Below are 21,018 nucleotides of genomic sequence, written 5' to 3'. Positions count from 1 at the left end.
AGCCCTTCCACAACAATAAATCCGTGCAGCCTTCAAAAGACAAATCTCTGGGATGACGACAGTTCAGGATCTGGCCAGTTTTTTGATTGTTGAGAACAAGTCTATTACATCTAGCTTCAGCGACATCTGCACCGGTTTAGTTCTCTTTCTTACCATTCCTGTTACCATTTCTTCAGCGCAGCGCTCATTTTCAAAACTAAAGCTAATGAAAAATTATTTGCAGAGCACCATATCGCAGAACAGACTATCGGGACTGGCAATTCTTTCCATTGAGAATGCACGAAGCTGTGAATTAAACACCAAGGACGTCGTGGAATAATTTGCAGAAAGAAAGGCCCAGAGAATGCACCTAAAATGAGTGAGTTTTGTGTTTTTACATTTACACAATCTGAGTTATATTGAAAAATGTCCCGAAGGTCCCCGAAAGCAGAGTTATTTTAGTTGATAAAGTTTTAAAATATGGATATTTTTCTTACACTAACACATCGCTTCGCTTCAGAAGACCTTTATTAACCCCCGCAGAGCCGTGTGGATTACTTTTATCATGAATGGATGCAGTTTTTTGGGCTTCAAATGTTGGGCTCCCATTCACTCCCATTATAAAGCTTGGATTAGCCAGGACATTTAATAGTATAACTCCGGTTGTATTCATCTGAAAGAAAAATGTCAAATTTTCATTTTTGGGTGAACTATCTCTTTAAACAAACGCCCCCCTTTCAAAAAATATTGCTTGCCGTTGCCAACTTTTACTTCAGCATTTTTACAGTATTTTCTGTAACAAAAAAAAAATAGTGTACAGTTGTGAAGTGTAAAAAGTGTAGTTTTACATTTTCATATTCATTTTTTATTTCAATACTATTTTCAGTGTAGTTTTAATTGCAGTTTAGTTCTAGTCTTACTTTTATTATAGATAAAGCTATAAAGCTGACACTGTGATTTTTGTTGTTTACATTCATTCCAAGCTATTACTATTGTAATTCATATTTAATCTTGACAAGCTATCCATTTGTATCATTAATAATGCGGCAGGGATCTCAATTTGTGCCAGCAGTACACAACAAACAACCAACATCAAAGTGGTAGCGTCATTGCAATCGCCTGAGGAATCAACATAACATTGCCAGAGTTAGAAATATAAAATTCTTATTTTATTTTATTATTCTTATCTTCAACAGAGACAATTGAAACCACTTATAATCTCATCGGCTACTCGACGATTCTAAGTCTAAGGTTCAGCAAGGTTTTAAAGCAGAGAAACTTACTATATGAACATTAAATCAAATCTGCAACTTTGACAATCTTACTTATGTACAATCTGTGGTTTAGAGTGAGAGAGGCGAGAGTCTTTTACATACGTATTCTCGCTATGAGTGTCATCCACACAAATTGATGAACCCAATAATTACACACAAATAAATACACATAAAAAGGTTTTCATCTTAGTTTTAGAATGATAATAACCGTCACACACACACACACACACACACACACGGTTTGGCCGAAAGCCTTGAGCACAATGAGCACTTAGTGCTTAAATGCATCTTGAGATGTGAATGCATGTCTTTGTGCGGTCAGCCTGCAGGAAGAGAGAGAGAAATAGACAAAGACAGAGAAAGACAGATTTTGCCAAGTCCACCCCATCAATCTCTAAGTCTGTCAGCGGAGAAGTGGATGCATGTAATTGTACAGCAACTGTTTGTTGATTGAGTTATCCAGAATCATAAGACGATTACAAGTTCTTCTCAGATATGGACACAGAAAGCATGTTACTGTCCTGATCTCTACGCAGACACCACGTCAGATGCTGTGGATCCAGCCATGAATATAAATCATTCAACATAAAAAATAAAAAAAAATCTTAAAATATAATAGCTTTCCTTCAGATTGGAGGGTCGTATATTGGTTGGGTCATTCTTATTTGCAGTGTTTCAGTAGCATCAGGCGATTGGTGATCCTTTGGGCCATCTCTTGCCATACACAAGAGACTGTCCATGAATCCCATGACACAGGCAGAACATGCAAACTTCTCACAGAAAGGCCTCTTGACTCAGCTGGGACTCGAACCGAGGACCTTCTGCTGTGCCATCTATCAGGTACAGTACATGGAAAATTTCCTCAAGGAAAAAAATGTTTCTCAACTAATGCTGTAAACTACACAGGCAATCCCAGCTGAAACTCTACATTATAATATTAAAGGTCAAAAGTAACTAATTTGTTGGCTACTTACATTAAATTACACATAGAAAAGTTTTTATATAATAACAACATTATATCAATACATTTTTAATTACTTAATTATGTTCCTACTCTTTTTTAATATAAATATTTATATGGCGGTTGTCGTTAATTAAAAAATGAATAATTCATTAAATACTGAATAACAGGTTAAGTAAAAAAATACAATGAATATGCAACATAGTGTGTATTAGCAGTCTTTCAGCAGCTGAAACTTTGATAAAGTGATAACATGTGAAGTGATATGTATTTCGGTGAGTTGTACTGTATCTTACATACCTTCTGATGTTCATTTGTGTTTATTTCGTGCTATAACTAGTTCAAATGCGCTTCACACTTTGCTTGAACTGAGACGCTACAGTGATCTGTCACATCATAATAATGGGCGATAAAAATGATATTTATAGTTTGAATTTTGTAATAAAACTGACTGTATATATATATATATAATAAAATGTTTTTATATATATATATGTACACACACACACACACAGTGGGGAGAACAAGTATTTTATACACTGCCGATTTTACAGGTTTTCCTACTTACAAAGCATGTAGAGGTCTGTAATTTTATCATAGGTACACTTCAACTGTGATAGACGGAAACTAAAAAAAGATCCAGAAAATCACATTGTATTGATTTTTAAATAATTAATTTGTATTTTATTGCATGACATACGTATTTGATCACCTACTGTACCAACCAGTAAGATTTCCGGCTCACACAGACCTGTTAGTTTTTCTTAAAGAAGCCCTCCTGTGCTCCACTCATTACCTGTATTAACTGCACCTGTTTGAACTCGTTACCTGTATAAAACACACCTGTCCACAAACTCAATCAAACAGACTCCAACCTCTCCACAATGGCCAAGACCAGAGAGCTGTGTAAGGACATCAGGGATAAAAGTGTAGACCTGCACAAGGCTGGGATGTGCTACAGGACAATAGGCAAGCAGCTTGGTGAGAAGGCAACAACTGTTGGCGCAATTATTAGAAAATGGAAGAAGTTCAAGATGACGATCAATCTCCATCGGTATGGGGCACCATGCAAGATCTCACCTCGTGGGGCATCAATGATCATGAGGAAGGTGAGGGATCAGCCCAGAACTACACGGCAGGACCTGGTCAATGACCTGAAGAGAGCTGGTGGAATGGGACAAAATCCCCAGTGTGTGCAAACCTGGTCAAGAACTACAGGAAACGTATGATCTCTGTAATTGCAAACAAAGTTTTCTGTACCAAATATTAAGTTCTGCTTTTCTGATGTATCAAATACTTATGTCATGCAATAAAATGCAAATTAATTAATTAAAAATCATGTGATTTTCTGGAGTGTGTTTTATGGTTCCCTACAGACAAAATTTCACCAAGCTTCCATTTTACTGTTTCAAGCATAATAAGCTATTTTTAAATTAATATCTATAAAATATATTTTTAAATGAATAATAAGCATACTGTAGAACAAGGAGAACGATCTTCACTTTCAATGCTGCTGGGAATCGCAGACAGAACTAAGACATTAAATATCTGTTTGTGTGAGTGAGTGTGTGATAAAAAGTGACCTTGAAGACCAGAAAACCAGGCAGTCCTCAAGCTGCAGCTTATTTCAAAATTACAGACTGTGTTTGGGACGCGTGTGTGTGTGTGTGTGTGTGTGTGTGTGTGTGTGAGAGAGAGAGAGAGAGAGAGAGAGAGAGAGAGAGAGCGGCTGCATGTATGTGTGTGTCTGTTTGTGTGCATATGTTGGGCTTTTCCATAGCCTAAAATTAAAATCTGGGTTTTATAAACGCTCTCTAATTATGGAGAAGGAGATGATGCACTATTTTGGGGAACTGCGGCCATGAACGCCCTTCTCGTACACACAGACACACACTCACTATAACAAAAAATACATATGTGCATAAATACAGTCCATACAAGCCACCGCAGAATAGAAAATAACAACAAGTAACCATAAAAAGAAGCGTGGTTTTGTAAATAGAGCAACGTGCGTGGATCTGTTGAACGACACACTTTCTGAAATACTACAGTAGTTTAGCGAATGTTAATTGCTGTCTTTGGAATGCACAAACGTTTCTAAACAATGTTAACCACGCAAGGCCACCATCACAGTCATATTGCAGAAGAAAAAGAGCTGTTCTCCTGGGAACTGGTCTGTGTGTTAGTGTGTGTTCATGGTTTGACCCAGATAACAAGACGAGGTTGGTTTGGATGCTGGAAGAGCTCATTGTAAACATGAAGGACCAGGACTTTTGCTCATGATTATGTACAGGCCACTGGTCAAGTGGAGGACAACAAACAATTGTTGCTCTGTTGTGTGTTGTTTTTATTAAGAGTGAACAAGCAATGTAAGAGGAGAAAGTCTGTACTGAAGAAATATTTGAGGTTAAATACAACGTAAACTCTATGCAAACAGCCAAAAGAGCGTCAGGACATTGTGATGACACTTGCTTTCTGTTTCCTTCCCGAATCACAATGAAGTCGCATTAGTCCAAAGAAAAGTCCTCATAACTGCACATCAAAAATGTTATATTTTCTGATTGTGTGACACCACACAGTAGTTTCACATTCATTGTGGACAGACATATGGATTGCCTAATTAACATTGTGTTAATAATCCAGAATATTCTTTTAATAACGAGAGCATAGGATTAGTCACCAAAAATGTTTTATATGATTTATCTATGCACATAATTTTTTTTAATTCATGTGCCCTCATATTCTTTAATTGAAATAACTTCTCTGATGACGTTCACTGGTGAAAGTACGGGACAATATAAATGTGTTCTTGTTCGATAAGCCGTTTCACTCTGATATACGTCACATAGGGAAGAAAGTTTCATGCCAACTTTTATAATATAATATTAATTAAATAAACTTAATTATACTTAAAGAGTACATTTTCATTATGCTTCATAACACTTTTAAAAATGTAAAGTAGTATACTTATTTTAATGTGTTGACAAATATTAAAAATACATATAAATTATGAATGTATTATTAGAATACAGTTCTGTCAATAAATAACTACACATGAACAAATGAGTAACATAACATTCTAGCATTCTAGCAACTACTATTAACAAGAAACTCTGATTAACGAATTAGTAATAGTAACAGTAATAGTGTCGAATGCGGTAGTTCACTATTAGCTAATCAATAACTACTGTTTTTTTCATACCTCCAGAGGACTATTAAGAACTACTATATGGGTTGATAATTACGGTAACATGAATAATGCATAATGTATAATATATTCTAGTGTGAAGATCACTGTAATCCACTAATGACTCAAGTATTACCAAATCATTCAGAAGGAATTACAAATTATTTGGATCAATATTCTAAAGTAAAAAGCATAATAATCCTTAATATTGACTCATAAGTGTTGTGTAAGTTTTTCAGGGTTTGTTTTGGAACAGTATTCTAAAGTGTTACCCAAATCTACTTAAATATATGACATGCAAGAGGTGCATTCATTTTTGGTCAAGATCTTGTATTGACAATGCAAGAGTCCAGCACTCTATAAAGTCTCCTCCAGTATGTCCCAAAGACTTTCAATGAATTTATGGTCTGGACTCCCAACCATTCTTTCACAGTTTGAGCCTGATGAATCTTGACATTGTCATCCTGGAATATGGCCATGATGTTTCTTCCTACATTGTTATTTAAGAAATGAAAAGCTACACACTTCATCAATTACAGTTAGAAGAACTGTTGCCAAACATATAACATTCTAGAAACATAATAATAACTTCAATAGTGATCCAATCCTCGTTTGTCACCTTCTACTGGAATAACAATGTAACCTGCAAAACGTATGTTCGCGACATTGCACGAATCAGTGAATGAATCTTTTTGAAGAATGGACTCAAAAGATTCGAGTCACTGAGATGACCAGCACAATAAGACACATCCGTGAGACGCAAGCCACCAGAGGCACTGGTGAACGAGAGGAGGACAGCTGAAGACAGAGATATACTGTACACAGAGGACTAAAGAAAGAAATGAGATCAGAACGAGAGTCTGTGGACAGGGAAGGAGGAAGAGAGAGATACAGAAAGAGAGTTAGTTCAACAATACTTGGAGTCAGTTAAGACGTGTAGAGTGAAAGGAAAAACTATCCAAACAGAGATTCCCGCTGTGCGCCGGGAGGAGCATCTCTCTCCCTCTCTCTCTCTCTCTCTCTCTCTCTCTCTCTCTGCCCAACAAGACACTGCTGGGGGATTTTTCGTCCGCAAATTCCCATCCGAAGCGGTCACACAAATAAACAGCACACGTAACTGCTTAATGATTCCACAGAGAAAGTTTTTCCTCAGAAAGAGCGCCGACTGTTACATAGACGTTGGGGACGGAGGTCAGAGGTCAAAGCGTGTGTGGCAGGGGCAGGTGTGATGGGTTAGGCTCACGGTATCCAGTATCTGGGTCTTTGTTTGCTTTTTTGATTTATTGCGGACCGCCGCCCCTTCTCAGAAACACGTGCGCTTTTCCCCTCCCTTCCCCTCCTCTACTCTTGTCGCCTTTTCCCACAAAAATAAACCCTCCTGGAATGCCGGCGTTCCGAGGACGCCCCTCCACACAATTCCCCGGATGTCTGTCAGGAAGGTTTCTTAAAACACACTCCCCTCTCGTCACACTCTGACCTCAAGGAGAACCACGCGCATTTATCCACACAGATGCTGAGTTATGATCGCGCAACACAATAAAGCTCCAGTTTTCCGAAGTTCATCATGTCAGTTCTGGAAAAATAGACATAGTCGGACACAGACGGACAGATGCACACAAACTCGCTGCAGCTGTCTGAGGGGGGCTTCGGTTCAAGGTCACCAATGAAGTTGGAATCGTTGGTATCTCAAAACAGCTTTATAAACACTCACACACATGTACAACAGCCAGTTCGGCTCACACCCACATTCTTACAGCCATTGAAAACACAATAGCACGCTAGCGCTCGAATCTGGAGCAGGATAATGCTGATACAACGTTGAACAAACATTGATTTTACGACTGTTGAGTCAGTGGATCAACACTGAGTCAAGAAATCTCTATATGGTGCGTAACTGTCAAAACATTATCACAGTTTTACGCTTAAAGATGGAGATCAACACAATGTGTACTCCTTGGCTGTGCGGGGGAGATTAGCGTCAGCTAAATTTAAAGAAATGGGCACACAGAAACGCCAGCAAAATACCACTGTGTCAATAACACTAATGCCCATTGTTGCTGAAAAAATATGTATTTTATCGTTGAACCAACACTGATCTGTGGAATAAAGACTATACATTTTAAAATAAATCAAAAGCATTAGCATTGAGGTCTCCTATGCTAGTGTGCTACAATTATCCTTAGGTAGATAAACTTTAAAATTTACAGACCTTTTCATCTGGGAAAAAATACCAAAAAATATCCATGACTCATCTTGCTTGCAGGGGCGTGTGCTTAATTTTGTCCAATTAATGCACTTTAGCAGTACCACGATTAGCAATAGAAAAGTCTATCGTGGTTTTATAAGGCTGTTATTTGATCAAAAAAAGTCATTTTAACACATCCGTGTTTAACGCAACCATGTCATTCATTCAATATCGACATGAAATTTATATTCAAATAATGACACAATCTGCATTAAAAACATAAGATTAGGAGATGTATGTAAAATTTGTTTCCAGAATTGTAATCCTTCTAAAACAAATAAGCACAGACAATTTTTACATCAACAATAATGTCTGTTTGGAGCATGTCTCCACATTTTAGTGCACACAAGTAATTCCGGTGATTCAAATAATGGCTGCGATGTCAGCTTCTGTACTTTCACACTGCATATATTCACTTTTCAGCGAGGTATTTAAAAAATCACTTGATCTATCACCTGCAGGGTTGCACCAGCCGTTCGGAAGTTATTTCTTAAATGGGAAATGTAAAGTCCACACTAGAGGCTTAGTATCTACTAGTTTGTAACTAACTCTGTACTTCATGCCGTTGCACCATTTGTTCGTGAGGCAGAACATAGCAAGTAGGTCGTCAGCTCTGTTAAGAAATGTGTGTTTTTATGTAGCATAATAAGTTTTTTTATATACATAACATTCAGAAACTGTATTTGAAATGAAATTAATATGGATGAACAAAAAAACATAAGAAATTACATTTATTGCTTATGACTGATTTTATTTGACATGCACAACACTGTAGGGATGTTGACTGTTGGGACAGATGCGCAGCGGCGTGCTGTTAGGACGGGTTCGTGTTGATGAGCCGCTGACAAAGTAATCTATTCACAATGTTCTCTCTCTTAAAATGTAAATGAGTATAAATGTCAGCATTATCATATATGTCTAAATAATTGAAGTCTGTCAGGTGAAAGAAGAGCTAATAGATGCAGTTCAGTCTGTCTGCTCTTTTATTACTCCTGATCAGAGACTTCAGTAAATATTTTGTTTATACGTAGAGTTGCGCTTCAACTAAGTTTAATGGTGCAACGCAAAAATATTTAGTAGTGCGTAAGTGCCCTAGTGCCCCATTTACGTCAAAACTAGGCTGGGTTGTAACTTGCAACCGGCCCCTGATCTTCCATTATAGATGTGAGAGGACATGCATCTAATAAAATGAGATCACTCTGGTAACCTTTCTTTCATATGTTGGAAAGGGTTGGCGAAGCTTGAAACATAATATTTTTTCCATGTCATGGAAGTAAACATGCAATGATATCTCTTTTACATTCAACTAAGTGCTTTTTAACGTTTCCAACCTGTTTAGCATGAGCAACTAATTTGTGGATTTCAAAATGTTTGAGAAGGAAACAATGAGCGCTTCACATGAGCAACTAAATGCTGAAGTGAACACAATGTGATGCGTTCATTGTTTCCTGGTGGACTATTAAAGACAGCGACACCCTAGAGTCCCGGACATCCGGCAGAAGTCAGGCAATCAGACAATCACTAACTTGGCAAAAGTGATGTCTGGGGAGGTTACATCAAGAACACACACACATATATGTATATACATATAGTATATATTAGGGGTGTAACGGTACATGTATTCGTCCTGAACACATACGGACATCGCGGTTTGGTGCATACAGTTAGATGACGAATAACAGGTGATCCACACTCCAATAACACCTTAATGCAACGCTGGGAAAAAAAGAGCAGAAGAAGAAGAGATGATCTACTGTAAGCACCAACCCAAATTAAGAGTTCAGATTGCACGCAAAAGCTTGCTAGTAGCCTATATGCCAAATTTCGATTCATTCTTGTGATGTGCTCCACTAACTTCTCAGAAAGGAATCTGAGATGGCAGAAAGCGTGTTTGTTTTGTTTTTATTGTGAGTGTACACAAATAAAAATAGACTCTACAGTTTCAGTAATCTGTATGACCACAATTTATGCCATAAATGAGTATTTGAAATTGTTTTTGCAGTTATAATGAAATCGGCATTGTGCCAATTTGTGTCATGGAAGTCTTACTACAGTCCAGCGATGAAATATGCATGTCCAGGAAACGGGCAGCCTCAGGTGATGCTTCACTCACTGTCTCCTCGTGGAAAGGTGAAGTGCGCTTCGATCTAGATGTCACTTTTTCTCCTTCTCACTAATTGTTCCGTGATTTCTTGAAAAAAGCGTAATATTGAACTTTGTGCATCCGCCATTGTCACCGCATGTTAATGAACTCTCACGCGCAAAGAAAACTAATCTCTGCACAAGTTTTATTTTTCATTATTCTATTTACAGTGTACTTTTATAACACACGAGATGCTTTTCAGTTTTGTAGCTGATTGTGACCAAATACCTTTAGTTTTTTTATCAGCCCTACAAAAATTTGCGCTACTGTTCAAAATAAATGAAAAGAAACCTAACTGAACAGTGACTTTTGTGTACTAATACTAGTAATATATATATATATATATATATATATACACACACTGTACACTCGAAAAAATGTAATTAAAAATGTTAACCCAACCCAGCATTTTTTTTGTGTGTATATAGGCTATATATACTGTATGTATGTATGTATATATATATATATATATATATATATATATATATACTGTATACAGTATGTACATACATACATATATTCTGTGTATACATACACTCACAAACACTCTCATGAAGCAAAACCCAGACTCGACTCTCATTACACACTCTCACTGTGTCCCATTTCATTCTCGCTCAACAGATAAACAAACATTCAACAAAAATGACTCTCCTTCACCCCCTCCACATCATCTCATTCGCTCATATACTGTCCTTTCCTTGATCTCTACCTCTATTTCACACTTTCCACTTCTTTACCTCCTCTCTCTCCCTTCTTTCTCTCTCTCTTGGTCTCCCTCCCCCTCTATCAACTCAGTCACTGTGCAGCCGCACATAATTAGCTCTAAACAGCGCACTGCTCTCCCCCACATCTGGAAAGAGTTTAGGCATGGCAGTTTCCTACCAGGACAGCTAAATATTTAGGTTCAGACTCACTGTGTATGGATGAACTCATGATAGAGGGGTGGAGCAAGAGGAAAGAGGGCGCGTTTGCGCGGAGAGGGGGAGAAAGTGGAAAAATGGCCGTTTATGGTAAATATATTGGGCTTTATACCACAAAGTAGCACCAAATGACTTGTATATGCCAACGGTATACACTAATGCGGAGAGGATTTATGAGTAATTTAGGATGTAATGGAAACCTGGAGAAGGCTGACGCGTGGAACGGCATCAAACAGCACGCACACACGCACGCACAAAAAGCGATCAGTTACCCACAGAGGTCAAAGCAGTTAAACTCTAATATGGAGGTGTAGCCACAAATCCTCTGCCGAGCTGCATGACAAACAACGAGAAGCAGCCAATGAAAGGCTCTCACTGAACAAACCGCATCTCTCCTGCTCCTAACCGAGTGCTTTGGGTGATTTACAGTTTTAAAATATATTTGAAAGAAGGGCAGAGGCGAAACGTGGGGAGTAAGGAAGCATAAGAAGCAGTCGGAGCAGTGGCTGAGAGGTTAGCGCACGTTCTCCGACACATCGAGATGTGAGGCTCGGGTGGGAGCGCAAATTTAAATCCAGTTCATGTTATATCTCGATACTGCCAACACGCATAATCGACAGCATCTGCCATGATCTATCTAAAGTGGACTCATATTAGGCAAAAACAATAAAATGGCAAAAATAGGCAAGAGTAATACAAAAAAAGAAATCAGAAGTTGAGCAGAGACAAACAAAGAAAAATGTATTGAAAAAAACATGTTTTTTATTTAAATGTGCAATCTCTACTGTCACTATACCCTAATTCACTCCGGTTATGGTCTATGGATGAACAATAAGGATGGAGAATACGATTTTGGGTAATTACTGAGGTCACTCCTCCACATTTTCCTTCTCCACCAATCAGATTAAGGGATGCCATCTGCTTATCTAACCTAATCAGCTGAGGAATGCCAGATGTTGTGTTGCAGGCCTGCAGCTGGTCCAACAGATAACCTTTACCAAAATGACTGACCCCAGAAATCACATTCTGACCTCTTGCGGCCTGTCTGTTTAGAGTTGGTGAGATACAACAATCACTTATTTACGGTTAGAGCTAAAACCCCAAACTGAAATGAAAATGAACTAACATACAGTACTCAGATACAGTATCAGTGGATATTCTGCTGTGAAATATTCTGCTGTGAAAATTTTTTACCGCACTACCCATAATTCCCCTTCTCTGCCTGACACACCGACAGAGACTGTATAAGGGGGAAGATACTGACTACTCATAGGAAAATGAATGAGATAGATTTGGATTTGGCAGTGTCGTGAACAATTCAGTCCACCCGTTTAATCAAGCCTGTCTTCACTCTCAAATATAAAGGTTCTTTATTGGCATTGATGAACCTTTAACATCCGTGGAAATTTTCCATTGCACAAAAGGTTCTTTATAGTGGAAAAAGGTTCTTCAGATTGTTAAAATGTTCTTCACACAAAGAACATAATTGTTCTGTTAAGAACTGTTCACTGAAAGCTTCTTTGGGGAACCCAAAAGATGGTGCATTTATATGGCATCAAAACCCCTTTTGGAAGCTTTTTTTTTTTTTTAAGTGTTGGACCAAAGGATGTGCTGTTTGTAATGCTTGATGAAACAGTGTACGGAATGATCACATGATTAAGTGACTTGTGTAGGTTACAGACTAAACTGGTATGCTATGCAAGGGGCATTTTAAAGCGACACAAGGACTGAAGAACAACGTGTAGCCGCCACGCTGGACAACTGCATCTTATAAAGGACGTGGCAGAAACTTAAGGAGGCTGCATGCATGGCTTTACTCCGTGCTGTCGTCTCCGTCGGTTTCAAAACGTGTCTCCGAAAGAAAATATGTTGAAAGATACACGAAATACGCATCATGTAATCACTGAAACAGTGTGGCAAACAATGTCATGTAACATTACACCTCAGAAAAGCCATTTGTTGATTATAAACTTGATAGTCATCAAGAAAAATAACTAACTAACTAATCAAAGGAGCATTTTGCTAAATATATGCACCATATTACATAATCTTTTACTGTTCTTTAATATTCAATGTATGTTTGAATGAATCTGTCAAGATTTTATGACAGCCACCATTTAAAACAAAACAAACTGGATTAGACACTTAATTATGTAAACTTGCACCTTAAACTGGGTGCTCGCCTGCTGTGTGTAACCAAACGCATCGTTTTCATTTTATTCCTCAGAGACTGAACTCGCGCTCTGCTGCCAGACTGGAGCGCACTTGCCACCAACTGGGAATTACAGTTACAAAAGATCATCCTCAGTGTAATCTGTCAAAATGATAGACGGCCTTTAGATTTTTTTATTACTGCAACAAAAAAAAAATCCGGAAAATTTTGCTTAACGAGACATTCCGTCTAAATTGATTGATTTTTTTCCACATCCAGAATTTATCTAGGACTGGATTTTTTTTTTCAAACCACACATATGGAGCTGGTTTGCAATGCAATTCCAATCAGATTTTTTGAGATGCGTCTCCGTCTGGATGCTCTGGCTGTTCAAAACGGATTTCTTAATTGTCTTTTGCATCACTCTTAATGCGACACGCAACGATAACGTCAAAACTGGCGACGGAAATGCTGGAAGTATGGTGTTCAAGTGGTATGTCCAAAGATTTCAGCATTTTCCTGTGCAGACAGAGGAGTTCCGCACCGCAACTTGACAGGGCGGTTTATACTGGAGAGCGAGAAACAAACATGGCGGACGATGGGCAAAGAGAAATTGTGATAATAGTGTTTGGACTGCTTTTTATAGAAAATTTGCAGAATTAATAGAAAAAGGTTTAGATGAAGTTGTGTTATTCTTCCTTCTGTCAGCTCGCTTTCGGGGTCCTCCCGCACAACAGGATTTATCATCGTAAATATTTAACATGTTGGATATTTTACAATTTGAGATCGGTGCAGCCACGGCATTCTTCTGAACAGATTCAAACACTCTTAACACACATCACACCACAGGAAGATCTGATAAAATAATATGTAGAACCATCAAAATAATCAGGACTTTAGGATTGTCGGAAGGAGAGAATTGGGCCCAAAATCGGCCAGATTATCTTGTAGTGTGTGAGTGCTTTAAGAGATCCAAAATGTACAGTGTTGGGGGATATTTTACTTGTTTGTGTCATTTTACATATTTTCTCCAACAGTCCATATCTAGAGGTCAATCAAACAAATTCAACAAAAGGAAAAAAAAACTACAATAACACATCAGCTTCATAGCAGATTCCAAGTGATTAAGGATTTAGGACAATCCAATTGAACCCATTGGTAGTAGTAGGCACCCCTGCTACTACTGTAAGCAATGACGTATATCCGAGTCAATGCACCGCAGGGAAGTTAGCGAGAGAAGGGCATAAAAAAAAAGGCCCTTTCCCAGAAGGCACACTAAGCACTCGCGGTCTTCCTACGAGTCCGCACTTTCGTGACGTAACGCCGCTTTGACTGTCGGGAAGAAGTCTGCAGCGGAGCTCGCATCAGTGCAGGCTCGGCAAAAGTGCGCATCGAGGGCGCAAAACGGCTGCAAAGGTGGCGCTCGCGAGCACCCTTCAGAGACCTAAAATGGGACAGGCAGCCATTGTAAGTCCACAAGACCGAAAGTGCATATGAAGTGAGCCATTTGGGACAGGGCCAAAGTGGAACACAGCTCATGTCAGCACACCTTAGGAATAGAAGTCTCACCTTTCAACTAAAAAAAAAGGAGCCAATCAACCTTTTTTTTGGTGATTGACAAAATTAACAAGCAGCTTTGAAGATTTTGGTCCCATTCAAGCATGTGTGAGCCAAAATGGCCACTGAGTGGACTGACTTGACTTAAAGGGGTTTTGGTATTGGTCTGGCGAATTAGAGTGCAGCTGAAAGAGATGAGCAAGAAAGAGACAGGTGATGATTCCCAGAGTGCATCTGCTCCCTGACAAATCACAAAGTCCATGTTCACGAAAACAACAGCAGACACAATTTCAAACATCGCATCTAAACAGACAAAAGCCAATCCTGAGAAACAGTTGGATCAACTACCTTGAAAAACACCCAACTAAACTAGTGCTGAGTGCAGCATTTTCATTAACCGTTGCTCATTTTCCCTTCGGGGGGCAGGAGACTATGAATACTTCTAACACACAAAGCCTCATAAAACTGCCACACGGTGCGCTTTCCACATGCTCGGAAAACAAATAAACGATGTTAAGAGGTGCAAAAGGCTCATGAGAGCTTGTCTCCGACCGCCTCCATCGTCTGCCACCCAGCCTACTTTTGCCCCCTTCCTATCTTGTTTTTTTTTTTTTTTTTGTCCATTTCCTCCGGTTTCGCAGAGGCAATGTGTTGAGCAGATGTGAGCAGTTATTAAGCAGAACCACTAGCCTCTTTAAATGGAGTCCTGGCTACCCCGGGCCTCCTCCTCCGAGGGGACCAATCCTCGGGCTGCATACTCCTCTCCTGGGCTTGTTCGCAGCGTTTCGAGTGCTTTTAATGTTTATGTTTTTACGACAGCCATGTGCAGGCGAATTCTGCTCCTGCTGGGAAGGGGAGCAGAAGGGCATCATGGGAAGGCAGATTTCTGAATCGACGAGTGTTTTATTCCTGCTTTTCCACAGCAATTTGAAGGGCGGATACTACCAAAGACGTTGGACGGCTGCACGGGTGTCCATGTCAAGAAACAGACGAAAAATAGCACTCTCCTCACCAAAACAAATACACATAGCTCTAAAATGATCTCTCTTGTCTCACACAGGGATTAAGTGCATACTTTGTCCGACAAGTATTTTGTACAGGCGCCGAAACACCCACAGACCCACTCTGAAGAACTAGAATAGTCATCCAGATTAACAGGTAATATCACAATAGGTCATAACTAGCTACAGCCACACTTTGGAGTGGGTTTAACTTCCTTCCTGTGCAGACAATATGAATATAGTCCTGTATGAACAGACTGGGATATTACAGCACAGGGAAAGGAAGGAGACGGATGGCCATTAAAGTGTACTTTTTATTCTCCTTTAGCACGGAAAAGTCAGATGAAGACTAGAGGACGTGTGTGCATGTGTTTTTTTGGGGACAGAGGACCGGTTTCCTTTGCTGTCAGATGGAAGGCATGTGTAAAACGACAACATCAGTTTTGAGTTCTGCAACAAACTCCTCTTGGATGCTTCACTCTGCTCATAATTCTCACCACATCTCACATCTAAATGAAAATATGAGCCGAAACAATGAACTGGTAGCGTCACACTCAGTAGAGTTTGATTGTTTCACTTTGTGAAACATTCAAGCCAAAACTAAAATGACTGTTGGTCAAGGAATGTAACAGCGCATTATGACAGAATCTCAGAATATTTTATGGCTTTCAGGTTGGAAAACTGTTATGAATGAATATGAATAAATTGAAAAATTTAAACTTTACAATTTTTTAATCAAAGAATCAATTGATTTAAACAAATTGTATTAATGACATTTATAATAATCAAAGCCACTTAGTTATTTTACACCAGTTATTTTATTATTTTGAGATGTGCTCTTGTTTGAGATAGTTATAGTTATCTATTTTAATGTTAATTTACTTGAACAAAGGCTAATAATTCTCCAATAAACGATAACCACAATCTAAACACCTGAATACTCCGATATTATGAGTCTTTCTCATTGCAAGTCTATTAATGTTACTGTCAATTTTCCTTATACCAAAATATGGCATATCTATTTGTAGTAATAAGTGAGTTGTAGTGTATGAGTTGTAAAATGTAGTGTAAAATTGTTACAGTTGCCCCTGGCCTGGACTCCCCTATAGAGTTAAATTTTGACAGCTGCTCAAAGCTGCTGTCTATTAAGATCTTGTACAGTAGTCACCAAGTGTCCGACCTTTGTCTTTAGCACTCTTTTAATACCAGTTTACATCTTCCAGACTGTTGCTGTCACAATTACTGATTTTATGAGATGCTATACAGTAGACATGCATCTAATCAAAGCCATGTTCAATGATACATGTTTCTGTATCTTAAGACAACCTCTGTGCCATCAATCCTTTATGCTGTCTAATTGGCTGAAGTTCTGCAATCTTCAAATGTTTGTTTGAAATTTGCGCTTCAGAGAATTAAACTTTTTCTCAAACAACACCCCCATATCATCCAAACTCAGGTATAATTTACTGCACAACCCATCAGCTTAATATATTGCCTAATTATATTGAGAAGCTGATTTTGAGTATTGTAGCAACTTTACACTTTGTACTTGTGAATTGTGATTTCATAAAATATGCAGACTATATAACATTGATAAAGCGTTGCTAAACAGTGAAAATGAACAAAATACTCACAGAGAGACGGTCCTGTTGGGGAGCAGACTGACTTCTGGCGCTTCGGTCAGCTCCTTCCCACCGCAGCTGACTTTCCTCCGCGCTCCGGGCGCAGAGTGAGCTTTACCGCGGTCCTCCGCGCAGCTGCAGCCGCTGGAGAGGAGCTCCGGACAGCCCGCAGAGACTCTGTGAAGAAGCAGCAGGAGAAACACACGAACCCAAAACGGGATGCGGACGCAGGGTCCCGACATTGTCCCCCACACTATCAACTGTGCGGTCCCAGGTCAGCCCATGACATCAGGGCACAATCTTTTCTGGGTGATAATAACTTAAAGTATCAATGCTGAGACAGAGACAAGTTACTGCTGTTTAAGTATGAATGGATCACCACGGTATAGCCTACTGCAACACTCACTTCTGTTAAAAAATGACAGCACTCCTGTCACTGGAGAAATAAATTATATCCATCATGTCATAATTCCATCATGCACTTTCTTTCCTCCATGTCCCAAAAGAAACGGAATAATTTTGTAGCACGAATGTGACACGCGCAAACGAGCGGCGCGCAGAAATGTCACCCTGTCGCCTTTCTGAAGGAAAGTGAAGTTGCTCCTCTTGTGCTTTTGAGCGCAGCGCAATTACGAGTCCTCAAAGCAGCTGTTGTCCATACTTTTTCCAAGCAGCATTTCAAAGAAAAATGCGATTTGAATTGTCATAAAGTTCCGGACGCGTATCAGCAAACATGACGGACTGCTCCAGTGCGCTCCGGGGTCCGTGTGGTGTAAATCGCAATCTGACTTTGAATAACGGTACAGATCCTAATTCCAGGACTCTGGCGCTTTTCCTCTGCCATCCGGTCACACTCACACTCAGCTCAAGCCACAGTGCGCACATTCCTCTCCCTGAGCCGCGCGGTCCTAGCGCAGCTAATTTCATGTCTCCCATAAATCTAGTTATTACATTACAGTCTCCAAATTATGTTACTCTAAATAATTATTATGGTAATACAATTTACTATGTATTTACATTTATGAGAGACTGCGGAATGGGCAAGTGAATATAAAAAAAAAAAAGTGTAATTATATCACATATCGTGTAATTGTAAATACAATATCACAATGCTAATCTTCTTAAAACAATCTCAATTCAATATTTTATGATTTGATGCATGTATCTGGTTTATCAAGTGAAAGAGGTCATTCCCTTTTAAAAGGATATCAAATTCTGTCATTAACTACTCACACTGATGTCATCCCAATTGACAGCTACTAGAGGACATGTACTACACCACTTTGACGCTTAAAAAAGTTCATAAAGAAATCGTAAAACTAACACGTATGAATTGAGCGGTTTAGTCAACATTTTCTGAACAGGCACGATTGCTTTATATGATGAATATTCAATTTAGGCTTTTATTCACAAATAAACATTTATCAATGCACATCTGATCTAAACGGAAGCTCAAGCATGTTCGCTTAACTTGTGAGAACCAATGAGGTTAATTCTCGTATTACGCAGCAAGTTTGAGCTTCAGCAAGAACCAATGAGGTTCATTCTCGTGTTACGCAGCAAGTTTGAGCTTCAGCAAGAACCAATGAGGTTAATTCTCGTATTACGCAGCAAGTTTGAGCTTCAGCAAGAACCAATGAGGTTAATTCTCGTGTTACGCAGCAAGTTTGAGCTTCAGCAAGAACCAATGAGGTTCATTCTCGTGTTACGCAGCAAGTTTGAGTTTCTGTAAGAACCAATGAGGTTCATTCTCGTGTTACGCATCACGGTTGAGCTTCAGCAAGAACCAATGAGGTTCATTCTCGTGTTACGCAGCACGGTTGAGCTTCAGCAAGAACCAATGAAGTTCATTCTCGTGTTACGCAGCACGGTTGAGCTTCAGCAAGAACCAATGAGGTTCATTCTCGTGTTACGCAGCACGTTTGAGCTTCAGCAAGAACCAATGAGGTTCATTCTCGTGTTACGCAGCACGGTTGAGCTTCAGCAAGAACTAATGAGGAACATTCAATCTGTTCATAATATGAAGTGATCGAGTCTCTTTAGAAAATTTGGACTAAACCGCTCAATATGGGTTAATATTATATGGGTTAGTTTTACGATCTCTTTATGAAATTTTTGAAGCGACAGAAAGCTCTCTTCATTTGTGTTCTGAAGATGAATGAAAGTCTTACGGGTTTGGAACGACACGAGGGTGAGTAATGACAGAATTTTCATTTTTGGGTGAACTATCCGTTTAAATGTGAATTTTTGCCTGAATTTAATGCCAATCTCACAATGGTGTCATTGATAGATGAAAACAGCCCCAGTAAAACTAAAGAATCTTTGAAAAGGTTTTAATTACACGGCCAACACTTGAGGATTGACTATGCAAAACCCCTGGGAAACGGCAGCATTTGGTATCCTTCATAAATAACTACAAAAACCCTTTCCTTCTGTCTCTCTGGCTCTCTTAATATAACTAATAGATGTATGTTCGGGCTTGGCCTTTGACTTGTAATTAATGCTGACTACATATCAGGCACTATGACCCAGTTGGTCAGTCCACGGGGCTGTCGGTGCCTCCTTGGATCTTCGCGTGCGACTGGACCATAGGAGCCTGAATGAAGCTTTGGCTGCGATGTGCACAGAGCACATGGGGTCTGAGAACCAAAGAGGAGAAATTTTATACATCCAGGAAACAGATCATCAAGAATGATAGATATACAGTTGCCTCTTAGTTTGTTTCTCATGGTTCTGACAGAACAAATTCAACAGGACTTGTTGATTTAAGTAAGCCGTTGTAGGATGGTTTCACAATGTACGCATACGAATTTCATAAGTATTTGACTTATCCTTACAGCTGTGTCAACACTTCATAAATGCACAGCTGAGGAAATGAAAACCACACTATAGCAGAGCATCGCAAGTAACCTATTACTGTGTTATTACAGTATTGTAAACACGTAATAACAATGAACCACACACGCACCAACGTTGTTCCCCCTTTGGAATCAGTGTTGTCAAAGTTATAAGCTTTTTCTTCAAAACTATATGTTCCCTAACTGACTAATTACGGTTTACACTAATGCTGGATTATGAATTGATAAAAATAGCTTTAAAAGTGTTGTTTAACAAACTGTGGACTCCAAAACCGAGCCAAAAAGTGATTACATTTCAACGCTCGGATACCACTAAGAAGAAATGTGTGGATGATCCCCATGTGTCGTGCAGTATACACAGGCTGGTTGAGGTTAACCTTCAGACGAACCAAAAGAAAACAGAGACAGAATCAGAAGGATTATTTTGAAGGGCATAACGTTCTTCCAATTTCTGTTTGTCATCATTATTAAAACAATGTGCGTCTGTTCTCCTGCTACTAAAATCCTCTTATCAGGCGTTTGCTATGGAGGGAAAAATGCCTCCCGTCAGCATAACTTTTCGAATGTTTCAAAAAGAGCTGTTGTAACTAGGGGAAAAGAGGAAAGGGGAACCAGATATGGACCGCTGAGATGTTTATGGGCCATGCTGTAAAATTCCCAACACACACGAGACTTAATTTCCGCAGGTCTTTGATACTCGCACTGTAAATCAACTTTTGTTTCCAGCAGAGCTGAAATCCACAGTGTTGTCTTATTTTAAAACGGCAACTTTTCATTTTAAAACCGACCCCTTTTGATATACAAGAAGCGGGGAAATAGGAAACCGTAGCTCTGGCCCAGGCCACGTTTTGAAAATACTGCGGAGAGAACGGATAGAGGTTTTCAATTGAGGTTGACGTTGGTGTCTCGGTGCCGCAGGTTCAGACGTGTGAGAGCTGCCCACTCGCACAAAGGGACACTGTACTCCAGCTCAAATCCTGCAAACCCGCGTTTGTTATTCCTGTACGGAATGAGGGCCGGCGGGAAAGACGATTCGCGATTGCTACCGGAAACGTGCAAACCACGGCGCCTCTAACCGAGGTCTGTTTATCCTGCACTTTAAATAACGTTTCGAACACG

General features: G+C 39.3%; 1 protein-coding gene across 1 annotated transcript in view; it reads right to left on the bottom strand.

The window, feature by feature from the left end:
- Positions 1–17,903, bottom strand: part of adgra2 (adhesion G protein-coupled receptor A2) — an 81,897-nt gene extending 63,994 nt beyond the window's left edge. The window contains exon 1 of the mRNA XM_079637984.1: positions 17,054–17,903. Coding sequence (XP_079494110.1) covers positions 17,054–17,283 — 230 coding nt within the window. The 5' untranslated portion in view covers positions 17,284–17,903. The remainder of the gene's footprint in view (positions 1–17,053) is intronic.
- Positions 17,904–21,018: the final 3,115 nt, after the last annotated feature.

The sequence above is a fragment of the Phoxinus phoxinus genome (genome assembly GCF_949152265.1).
Source record: "Phoxinus phoxinus genome assembly, chromosome: 15".
NCBI classification, from domain to species: Eukaryota; Metazoa; Chordata; class Actinopteri; order Cypriniformes; family Leuciscidae; genus Phoxinus; species Phoxinus phoxinus.
This window is presented reverse-complemented; position numbering and strand designations above follow the sequence as displayed.